The sequence below is a fragment of the Chrysemys picta genome, chromosome 1, assembly GCF_011386835.1.
Source record: "Chrysemys picta bellii isolate R12L10 chromosome 1, ASM1138683v2, whole genome shotgun sequence".
NCBI classification, from domain to species: domain Eukaryota; kingdom Metazoa; phylum Chordata; order Testudines; family Emydidae; genus Chrysemys; species Chrysemys picta.
Window position 1 is genome coordinate 145844826 of NC_088791.1, and position 12443 is coordinate 145857268.

General features: G+C 42.1%; 1 protein-coding gene across 6 annotated transcripts in view; it reads left to right on the forward strand.

Moving 5' to 3' along the window:
- MAN1A2 (mannosidase alpha class 1A member 2) overlaps window positions 1-12443 on the forward strand; it is a 300076-nt gene that overhangs the window by 62901 nt on the left and 224732 nt on the right. For all 6 annotated transcript variants that reach the window (XR_255681.4, XR_010599037.1, XM_042852063.2 and 3 more), the window contains exon 2: window positions 5388-5643. Coding sequence is in view for 4 of the 6 variants with exons in the window: in XM_005292739.4 (XP_005292796.1) it covers window positions 5388-5643 (256 nt within the window). In the remaining 2 variants the exon portion in view is untranslated. The remainder of the gene's footprint in view (window positions 1-5387; window positions 5644-12443) is intronic.

Here is a 12443-nt window from a genome sequence, read left to right on the forward strand (position 1 = left end):
TGCTACCTGTAAGTAAAGCATATAAAGGAGCAGCTATTTCTGTCTATTCAGGTATAAACTTCTGAGAAAATCTGTCATTCCTGGAAATTGCACTGTCTCAGTACAGTTTAAGTTCATAATTTAACAAGCATTTTAGAAAATATTCCAGTAACAAAAACATTTTGCAAAATATTAATAATATTATGTTTTCCCTTTAAACAATTTAACTGATTAATGTGGATTTTCAGATTTTTGATGCCCCTTAGTTGGTAAATTAGCCAGAAGTATATAAACTGAGATTATATTTTGTTTGAGGGCTGAGCATTCATACATTTTCTCTTGGGGAGATTATATTACCCTGAGTGGGGTCCCCTCATATTTTGAGCATTTACAAACAAAGGTACCTACAAAATATAAACCAAAATAACTTTATAACTGACAAACTTATTACATCCTGAAAATAAACTTACTAAAGGCCTTTTTTACCTTAATCAAAAGTGTCATATCACAAATAATTATAGTTATTAGCAAAATTATTTTTTGTTGCACCACAAGTAAAACCCAAATAAAAGTTAAAACAAAAAATAAAAAAGGTTATGTGACATGGAATATACATAAGCAATATGGATAAAAGCAATAAGGATAGACAAGTAGAACTAGTGTTCCAAAACACTAATAACAATGAACAATTCAACATACCCAGCTGAGCGAGAAATATATAAAAGGTTATAGCGGTTGGTTATTGAGAGAAAAAAACAACATATAAGCTGAATAGAGTGGATGCCTCAGAGGGAAAAAAACTGAGTTAATAACTGCAGTTAATAACAGTTAAAGTTCATCCAGAATCCTGTTTTTTTTGAATTATTGCAGCAAAACAACAACTATTAACTAGGTTAAAAAGAAAACATTTTATACCAATACTTTTCTTTATCTAAGGATTTGAAGAATTTTGTTTGCCTTTTTTTCTACTTTTTCTTTTATGTGCAGCAATATATTGGTTAATTAGCACAAGAGTTTTACTGTTCCAGCTTTTTAACTTAGGCCTGATCTATACTAGGAATTTACTTTCGTATAGCTACGTCTCTGAGGGGTATGAAAAATCCACACCCCTGAGAGACTCCACTATATCAACCTAACCCACGGTGTAGTCCAGCGCTAGATCAGCGGGAGAATTCTGTTTCTAGCACAAACAAACTTAACAAACATATTTTCATGGATTTGGGTGGTGAGTGGCATCCAGCGCCATGTTTAGCCTTCTATGACTTAACACTAGCACAAACTTTTAACAAACAATTTGAGAGATGTATAATCATTAACATTATCACTGGCCACATTGTACCAAAAGGGTTTTACGAGGGAGAGGTGTGTGTGGAGGGGTGGGAATACAAATCAGGCTAGCTATTATCTTCTTCCCAAAGGTACAGATGGGGCAAGAAAGGCAGTAGTGCCAGTGCCTTTACATTTCCTTAAATTCTCTATAGTTTGATTCCACTCTCTGTCTGGGCATAGGACTCTGCATTCTTTCTTTCCATAATTGCATATTCTGTGTTGCTTTTAGTTTCTCACTGTCACAGCATAATGATTGATTTTTACCAAGAGCAAATACTGTAGCTGTCACTTGCCTGTTAGCTGCATGCAGACTGTTACTTTTAACTGTTTGCAGGATTCAGTTACCTTAATCAAAAAAACCTGTAATTTCATCAAAAAACATTGTTAGACAAGACCATAAAACTATGTTGATGAGCAATAATTATGCTACCATCTTTTAATTGTTTACTAATTGCCTCTCATATCAACCTTTCCATGATTTTGCCTGTGACCAATGTCAGATTAACTGGTCTGTAGTTTCCTGGGTCATTCCATTTACTCTTTTAAAATATTGGTACAACATTATTTTTTTTCCTATGCTCTTTACCAGTGTTCCAACATTTGCTAAAAATCCATATTAATAGTTCAGAGAGATGATCAGAGAATTTTTTAAATATTTTTGGGTATAAGGTACTGTGACAGGTTGGACCCCTTGGGAAGCCACCTGATGGTGCTGAGATATCACTGAGTCTACCTGTTCTGCCAGCATGGGCCCCCTTTAACCTGTCTTGCAGAGCCAGGCTCTTAAAACCTCCTCTTACACACACACTGGCAGGGCCAAATCCAGCTGCAGATCAGCTCTAGGAAGACTCAGTTTAAGGGACTTGCTCCAGCACTCAGATGTCCACCTCCCTTGGACTGCAGACACAAAGATATATTATGAATTTTGCCCCCTCCCTCAATGTGGAGAAAGGTGTGCACACTTCTTACCCCCCTCCCACCAATTAGAAATTACCTAACTGGGTTTAATAATAAACAAAACAAATTTTGTTAACTATAAAAGGCAGATTTTAAGTGGTAAAAGAGGTAGCAAACAGAACAAAGCATATTACTAATCAAATGAAATCAAACACACAAATTAAGCTAGTTTCACTAAAGAAATTGATTACAAATAGTATTTCTCACCCTAGATCAGGGGTCTCAAACTCCCGGCCCGCGGGCTATCTGCAGCCTGTGAACCTTCCCAATGTGGCCCGCAGGCCTCCAGCAGTTTTTGGGCCAGGTCTCTCCCTTGGCCCTGCCTGCCGCCCCGGGCGCTCCCCCCTTCCAGGAGATTTACAATGGCCCTGGGCCCTGGCAGCTCAGCGGAGCTGAGCGGCATCTGCCTGCTCGCTCCATGTGTCTGCCGGCCCCAAGGCGGTGCGGGGCTGTGCCTTCGTGTGCTGCCCCCGCCCTGAGCGCCCCTACAGCCAATGGGAAGCTGTGGGGCCGGTGCCTGGGGGCAGCAGCACACGGAGGCCCCCTGCCCCGCCTTGGAGCCCCAGGTAAGTGCTGCACCCCCTGACCCCTTCCCAGAGCCTATACCTCCACCCCACACCACTCAGCTCCTGAACTCCCTCCCAGAGCCTGTACCCCCCTTCACACACACCCCCTCCTGCCCCCAAACTCCCTCTCAGAGCCTGCACCCCCTCCCCACACTCTCCCAGCCCCCAAACTCCCTCCCAGAGTGTGCACCCCCACCCCCTCTTCCTGCACCCCCACCCCTTGTCCCAGCCCAGAGCCTGCACCCCAGACCCCTTCCCCCACCCAAACTCCCTCCCAGAGCCCAACCTTTCACCCCTTCTGCACCCAAACTCTCTCCTGCTTTTTGGATTTTGATTGCAGAGAATGTGCAACGGAGACAAGCAATTATTGTTTCCAGCTTCCAGCCCTCGTTTCCCGCACAATCGGGCTGCTCTTTTATTCTGAGCGCCATTTGCACAGCACAGGGGGAGATGTCAGCAGTTTGATCTTTAACACATGTGGGGAAAACAACTCGAGAGTAGTGAGTTTGGAAGGTTGTAGCAACATTTTACACTCTGAAATCTCCGTGTTGCATTCCTACCACTCCTCGAACTCTGATTGACTTAAGTGCATTTTGGTAATTGGAAAAATTGTGTTGCGGAGAGGCAAACTTCCCTAGTTTTATACCCAAGTTTTCAAAGGGGCCTCAACCCCTTTTTATGATAGACGTTCAGTATGAGCTCACTGCAGTGCTTTGGGAAAGTTTCTGCTCCATGCTAGTGAAGGTTATTTTAACACGGCTTTTGTATTTTATATAATTTGCTTTATAATTTAAGGTGGTATTTCCCAAACTTTTGGAAGCTGAGCTCCAGTCCAGGAAAATAAAACCAATCGTACCAACCCCTGCTGCCCTGGAATGTGTTGTTAAAGGCTTACTCATGTTAATGTATATACTTTCTGTGCCCCCCCACTCCCAGCTAGTCCTTCCTCTCCCTCCTCCCCCCAGGAGGATGCCCTCCATATCTTGGGGAACACTGGTGTAGATCTTTATAATATCGCTAAGCAGCTGATTTGTTGGACAGTGATAGCAGACTTTAATACCAGAGGGCACAGCTTTTTAAAACTTTAAAATTTTAAATCACTTTATAGTTGGATGAAAACTAATTCTGGAAGGCCCAAAATGAGCGGTCCAAATTCAGCTTTGCTGCTTTCAGAGACTGCAGTTCTCAGCATGCCATGATCCACCAGGATGGGACTTGCTGTGCTGGGACCTGTAGTTTTTGCAGGTCATGTCTCCTGAATGACTTGGGTGACTGCTAGGGTTACCATTCGTCCAGATTCCCCCGGACATGTCCGGCTTTTTGAGCTAAAAATAGTGTCCGGGGGGAATTTGTAAATATCCGGACTTCCCCCCCGCCCCCATGCAGAGCGTGCGCGGCTAACAGGGCAGCCGGCCGGATGGTGTCACTTACATGGGGCTCCGACAGCCAGAGAGAGCACGTCCTCCGCCTCCCCTGCAGCAGAGATCACTCCCTCCCTCCCTCCCTGCATTTGCAGATCGCCTCCTGCAGTTCGCACCAGCAGTCTGGAGCTCCTCCCTCGCTCTTCCTCCCCTGCCAGCCAGCCTTCCGGGACGAACGGCTCACAGAGACGTTAGGCGAAGGCCAACAACAAGGGGGCCAGGGGGTCGGAGAAGGGGCAGGGAGGTTTTGGATGGGGCAGTCAAGAGACGGGGGGGATCCGGGAGTTCGGGGGAGGGCTTTCTGGGGTGTGTGTGGATAAGGTTTTGGGCAGTCAGGGTACAGGTAGGAGGTAGGGTCCTGGGGGGCAGTTAGGGTGGGGGGGGGATCTTAGGAGGGGGCAGTTAGGGGATAAGGAACAGGGAGGCTTAGGTAGGGGGTGGTGTTCTGGGGGGCAGTTAGGAGCAGGGGTCCCAGGAGGGGGCAGTCAGGGGACAAGGAGCGGGGAGAGGGTTGGGGGCTCTAAGGGGGGCGGAAAGTGGGAGGGGCAGGGGCGGGGCTAGGACAGGACGGGGCGGGGCTAGGGCGGGGCTCCTCCTGTCCTTTTTTGCTTGCTGAAATATGGTAACCCTAGTGACTGCAATTTGCTGTGTTACACATAAAACAGGTTGTTGATGCAACCCTTTATTGAGCAAAAGGTAGGGAAGAGCCCTCTTGGTATTTTTTTAATTAGGTCATTGCTAAGCATAATTTTGTGTGTTCTATATAGGGGGAGAGATGCATTTATGAAACCATGTGTCAGCCCTGTAGATGAAATTCAGAACATGGGGCCTTTTCTTTCTTATCTGTTGAATGAAAGGGCAAGGAAAAATACTGAGACCTGCTTTGCAATAACCAGTCACTGCCTCAGAAAGATGAGTGCTCTCATGGTTCGTGAACAAATAAGGCACTAAAGTGAAACTGTGTGGAATCGGTTTGAGAACTGGGACTAAATTCTAAACTGACATACTTCTGTGTAACTCTAAGTCAACATAATTGCTTACTGTAAACCAATGCAGAATATGGCTTCTTCTCTTTAATGTCACAATTGTTGTGTCCTTTATGAAGCCAGGCTCTGACTACCATTTGTTTCTTTAGAGAAGAAGAGGAACGCCTGAGAAATAAGATCCGAGCAGATCATGAAAAAGCTCTAGAGGAGGCAAAAGAGAAGCTGAAGAAATCTCGAGATGAGATTCGAGCAGAGATTCAGACAGAAAAGAACAAAGTAGCCCAAGAAATGAAGAAGAAAGAGAGCAAGCCTCTGCCACCTGTACCAGTACCAAACCTCATAGGGATAAACAGTGAAGACCCAACAGATAAGGACATCCGAGAGAAGAGGGACAAAATTAAAGAGGTAACAGGCAGTGTGGGATGATGGTTGTTGCAGGCTGTGATAGGAATTGTTTTATTTAGATTTTCAGCCATTGCTGTTATGAACATTTTATAAAATCACATTTAAAAAATTAAGTATGATTATAAGGAACTGAGAGGCACTTGGTTTGCCTTGCCCCTTAATGCACTTGGGCGTGGGTTATTCCTTGAACATATAAGGACCAACTGGGGACTGCTAGCAAGAAAAAAACTTCCGATCTCTATTGCTAAGGGGTCTGCAATACTATGATTAGAATGCATATGGACAATAAATCTCAAAGAACATCACTTACTATAAGGTAACTTAACCTCTCTCTCAAAAAAAACCCTCTTGATTTTGGGCAGCCTGACTAATTTGTTTCTTATGCTTGAGGTTGGCATCACAAAGTTTGTTCAATCAAAGAAAATATATTTACTATTGTTTCCAAATACTCGGAATTTAGCCTACTATAAGACATCAGTTTGGGCTCACAGGAGAATAGATTTAGGTTATTAATAATTCGTTTTAGTTTGTTGAACTTACATGACTGTTTCTCATTTTAAAAAGGTTTCCACTTTGAACTCTTGTTTGTTCCGGCAATTCTTCCACTGTACTGTTGTCTGTATTAAAAAAATACACTTGAGTTCACTCCAGGCATTGGGTAGACTATGGTAATTATTACATGGCCTTCCGTAAGAAAGTCTGCAATAACAGTTTCTCAACAGAGATTGAGAAACGAGGGTTTAGGGAGAATTATGTAGTGCTACCTACACTGCTTTTCATCCTCTTCTTCCCAAGCTTCTGAGCTGAAGAAGTGTTCCGTGCGCCTCTGCTGTTGGTGAATATTTTTTGGGGAAAGTGAACAGGAGGGAAAATCCCTGTAAATTTAGGGGAATACTCAACTATAAAGCTACAGACCACTGCAAAGCAGTAATTCAAAGAGTTAATACCTCTAAACTCTTAAATCTGAAACTAATGTACCACACTCATATGCACATACCAACATTACCATCTTCCCTCCTCTCCCACATTGACAATTAATTTGAAGTCAGTGCAAGGGAAGTGTTTAATGTATTAAAACACAAAGCATAAACTAGGTTTTGCTTGCAACAAGTTCTAGACCTTCCTTGGGCATTCAAAAACTTCAGGAAACTTCCCAACGCTCCCACATTAAATTTGTTTGTTTAAAAACTAGAACCCAGTATTTGTTCAATGCATAGTTCTCTGCTGAGACCCAAGTTAGATTATTTTGAGCTTTCTGCACCCCATTGTTTGTTCTAGATGAACAAAAGATAATGAGAACAAATTCTGAAGTGTGACAGAGCACTAATTTTTCTAAGTCTTAGAAATCAGCAACAAGTATGTTGGATTTATTGATTTTTAAGTTATATTATTTGTATTGTGGTAGCACCTAGATGCCAGAGCCCCATTCTGCTAGCCCTGTAAAAACATGTAACAGAGACTGTCCCTGCCCCAAAGAGCCTACAGCCTAAGTATAAGAATATAGACAATAGTTGGATGCAACCTTAATTCAACCCCCTTGTGCATATGCACTGTTATAAAGTCTTTAATTACATGATCACATACATTTTTCCCATAGAGCACCTACCTCCTTCTGTGCAGACTACAGGTGATGCACAGTGAATGAGTAGCTATTCAATAAAAAGCAACAAAGAGTCCTGTGGCACCTAATAGACTAACAGACGTATTGGAGCATAAGCTTTCGTGGGTGAATACCCACTTCGTCAGACGCATGCGTATTTACCCACGAAAGCTTATGCTCCAAATACGTCTGTTAGTCTGTAAGGTGCTACAGGACTCTTTTTTGCTTTTTACAGATCCAGACTAACACGGCTACCACTCTGATAGCTATTCAATGTTTCTTTTTATCCTCATCATTAATTTCATGGCCCCATGTCTTATTTACTCCACACTATCCAAACCCTGCACTGAATACAGAATTATCAATTTATTCTTGGGCTTTTCTGTGACACATCACTGTAGATTCTGAATGTTTTACAAATATTAATGAATTCATCTTTGCAAAACCCCTGTGAGGTAAGATGTGGTATTATCCCTACTTTACAGATGGGGAACTGAGGCACAGATATACTTTTCTACAGTTTTTACTCTGGACATTCTCTTCCCTCTGCTGATTGGCTGTTTCCTATCACATTGAACCCCTGCCTCAGTCTTTTTGCATCAGCCTCACTCCCCCTGCCCTCCTCCTCCCCTTCTTCCTCTCCCTTCTCCCTTTTTCTTTCCCTTTTCCTTTAATTTCAACCTTTGCTTTGCTTGTCTCTCTTTAGATAACCCCCTCCCAGTAAAACCCTTCAAAAAGAATAAAAGCAAACAAAACACACACACACACACACACACACACACACACAAATCATGACACCAACTTGACATTTGCAAACCACCACTTACTTCTCTCTACTTGTATGTTTCCTTTCCTCTTACCCTTTGTGTCTCCTCTATTTAGATTGTAAGCTTCTGGCACGGGGACTATCTACTACTCTGTGTTTATACCGTGGTTAACTCTGTGGGGTCCCAATCTCAGCTGGGTTCCATAAACACTACAATAATAATCTTAATAGAATAAGGTCCATTTTTTTAAATCTTCCCTAATTTTGGGTACCCAATTTGGGACTTCTAGGACTTGATTTTTTTTTTACTTAGTATTTTTATAGCACTTTATACATTCAAAGCATAGTTCCCATTCACTTAACTTGCAGCTCTGAGTGCTCAGCACTTCAGATCCCAGGTGTCTCAAAGTGAGGTCACAGAAAATGAGGAAAACACACCAACCTTTTTCTAGGTGGCCACTAATTGTAAGTGACTTGCCCAGCATCATGTAGGATCCTTGTGACAGAAGCAGGGAAATAATCTAGTTCTCCAGGAAGACTTCAACCCTTTGATCTCATGGTTAAACCTTTCTCTTCCTGCAGTCCCCTACCTCCTTCACTACACAGTCTCCAGCAAATGAGGTCCAACAGACAAGTCTCTTTCACTATAGAATATTGATTCCTTGCCTGAGTACCATCTTTCTCTTGATCCTAATGTATTTATAGAACCTCTTCTAATTGCCTTTTATGTACCTTGCTAGGTGTAATTCATTTTGTGCATTAGCCTTTCTGATTTTGTCCCTACATGCTTGTGCTATTCTTTGGAATTCATCCTTAGCAATCTGTCCATGTTTCCACTTTCTGTAGGATTCTGTTTGATTTTCAGGTCATTAAAGAGGTCCTGATGCAGCCATATTGGCCTTTTACTATTCTTTCTGTTTTTCCTTTGCACTGGGATAGTTTGCTGTTGTGCCTTTAATATTGTCTCTGTGAGAAACAGCCAACTTTTCTGCACTCCTTTTTGCCTTAGATTTTCTTCTCATGGGACCTCACCTACCAGTTCTCTGGGTTTGTTAGTCCGCTTTTTTGAAGTCCATTGTCCTTATTCTGCTGCTCTCACTCCTTCCCTTCCATAGACTCAAGAAGTCGATCATTTCATGATTCACTTTCATCCAAGTTGCCTTCCACCTTGAGATTCACAACCAATTCCTTCCTCTTAGTCAGAATCAAGTGTAAAATGGACGTTTCCCCTAATTATGTCTTCCACCTTCTGAAACAAAAAGTTGTTCCAACAAATTTCAAGAACTTACTGGACATTTTTATGTTTTGCTGTATTATTATTCCAGTAGATGTCTGGGTAGTTAGTCTCCCATTACTACCTGGTCTTGTGTTTTAGATATTTCTGTTATTTGTTCTAGAAATGTCTGACCCACCACCTCCTGATTTGGTGGTCTCTGGTAGACCTCTACAATGACATTGCCCCTGTTTCCCCCCATCCCTTTTATCTTCACCTAGAGACTTTCTTCCTGAGGAAGGTGTACTTTCTATACCAATAATCCAGTCATGAGATTTATCCCATGAAGTTTCTGTGATATCAGTTAAGTCATAATTTAGCTTGTGTACTAAGACTTCCAGTACTTCCTGTTTATTCTCCGTAGTACCTCGCATTTGTGTATGCACATCTAAGAAGTTGAGCACATTCATCCACTGTTTTCCTCTTGTTGCTTATATGACCCTATTGAAATTTTCCATTCCCCCCAGCTCTCCAAATTCTGGGAATCTGTCAAGGTCATCTTTGCATAGTTATCTGTGGGCTTTTGTCATCCACCCCCTTTGAAACTAGTTAAAAGTCCGTCTTGCTGTGTTGGCGAGTCGGTGTCCCAATATGCTCTTCCCCTTCTTTAGGTGGACCCCATTTCTGCCCAGGAGTCCTTCATGGAACAGCATCCCATAGTCAAGGAAGCCAAAGCCCTCCTGTCAACACTGTCTGTGCAGTCATGCATTTGACTTGAGGATGAGTCTGTCTCTGCTTGGGCCCTTATCCTCTGCCAGCAGGATGGATAAGAATGTCACTTGTGACTTTTTCATCCTTGCTCGCATCAATGATGAACATCACAGAGGATATTGAAAAGTTGGAGATGGTGCAGAGAAGAACCGCAAAAATTAGTTGTGAGCTAGAGAAAAAACCTTGATGCAAGACACTTGTGAAATTAGACAAAGGTTTCTAACCATCAGAGGTGTGAAGTTCTGGAACAGCCTTCCAAGGGGAGCAGTGGGGGCAAAAAACCTAACTGGCTTCAAGACTGAACTTGATACATTTATGGAGGGGTTGGTATGATGAGATTGCCTACAATGGCATGTGGCCCATTGGTGACTGGCAGTAGTAAAAATCCCCAACTGCTGGAGACAGGACACTCTATGGGGAGGGCTCTGAGTTAGTACAGAGAATTCTTTCCCAGGTATCTGCATGGTGGATCTTGTCCACATGCTCAGGGTCTAACTGATCGCCATATTTGGGGTTGAGAAGGAATTTCCCCCCGGTCAGATGGGCAGAGACCTTGGGGCGGTTTTGCTTTTCTCTGCAGCATGGGCACAGGTCACTTGCAGGTTTAAATGAGTGAAAATGGTGAATTCTGTGTAACATGAAGTCTTTAAACCATGATTTGAGGACTTCAGTAACTCACCCAAAGATTAAGGTTCTATTTCAGGCGTGGGTGAGGTTCGGTGGCCTGCAATGTGTGGGAGGTCAGAGTAGATGAGCACGACTATCCCTTCGGACCTTAAAGTCTATGATCCTATGAGACTTAAGGAGATCTATCTGTTTAGTTTGTCAAAAAGAAGAGTGAGAGGTGATTTGATTACAGAGTATAAGTATCTTCATGGGGAGAAAATATTGGCAACTAAAGGGCTCTTTAATCTAGTGGAGAAAGGCATGACAATAACTAATGGCTGGAGGCTGAAGCCAGGCAAATTCAAATTAGAAATAAGGCTCAAATTTTTAACAGTGATGGTGATTAACAACAGGAACATACTACCAAGGAAATTGGTGGATTCTCCATCTCTTAATGTCTTCAAATCAAGCTGTGGGGCTGTATAATTGCAGGGTAGATGTTTGGTCTCAAGCTGGAGCCCAGGTTCTTGGATCCTCTCCCCTCATGGAGTCCCAGATCTTAATCTCCAACCCAAGCCCGCACATCTACTCTGCAATTTTACAGCCCCATCGCCCGAGCCCAGCGAGCCTGAGTGAGCTGACCCAGGCCAGCTGTGTAAATATACTCTAAGACATCAAGACTGAATGCCTTTCTGGAAATTATGCTTCAGTCAAACATAAGTTACTGGGCTGAACACAGGGATAATTGGGTGAAACTGAAAGGCCTGTGAAATACAGGAGGTTATATGAGATGATTTAATGGTGCTTTCGGGTTTTAAAATCTATTAAATCTATAAATATTGAATAGCATTGGGCCAATAAGAGATCAGAGTGGGACCTTGCTTATGAATACCTCCATTGGAGGATGATTTTTATTTACAATTACTTTGAGATGTTAGTTAACCCGACTTTAATCCATTTAATATGTACTTCATTGATTTCGTATAGCACCAGTTTTTTAATCAGAATGTCATGTGGTACTAATTCAAATGCATTGCAGAAGTCTAAGTATATTATGTCAGGACAATTAGGTTTGTTAATCGAACTTGGAAACTCATGTAAAAAGGGTATAAAGTTTGTTTTACATCTCTTTTTAATAAAACCATGTTGACTGGCATTAATTATGTTACTATCCTTTATTGACTGAGTACCATAACAGCCATTCCATGATTTTGCTCATGATCAATGTCAAACTAATCGGCCTGTGCTTTCCCAAGTCATCCCATTTACCCTTTTAAAATACTGCTACAACATTAGCTTTTTTCCATTTCTCTGGAACTTCCCCAGTGTTCTAAATTATGTTAAAACTCAACTTTATGTTTCAGAGAGATACTTGGCCAACTCCTTTAAAATTTAGGGGAAAGTTACGTGGCTTTACAGATTTTAAAATGTTTTCATTTAGGAGATACTGTTTAACATCCTGTCTAAATATTGTTGGAATAGAAGGTGTTTAATTATCACTGAAAAGTATGAATACATATCCAGCTTCTTTCCAAATACAGAATTGAAATGTTTATGAAACACATCTGCCTTTTCTGCTTCATTATTGAAAATTTTACCATCTGAATCCATTAGCAGATTACAGTAGCTCCTCACTTAACATTGTAGTTATGTTCCTGAAAAAGCGACTTTAAGTAAAACAATGTTTAAGCGAATCCAATTTCCCCATAAGAATGAATGTAAATGAGGGGGTTAGGTTCCAGGGATTTTTTTTTTTGCCATACAGTACAGTACAGTACTATAGTTGGGAGGTGTCCCCGCCTTACCCCACACAGGCACAGCCCACTGGCACTGGAGACAATGAG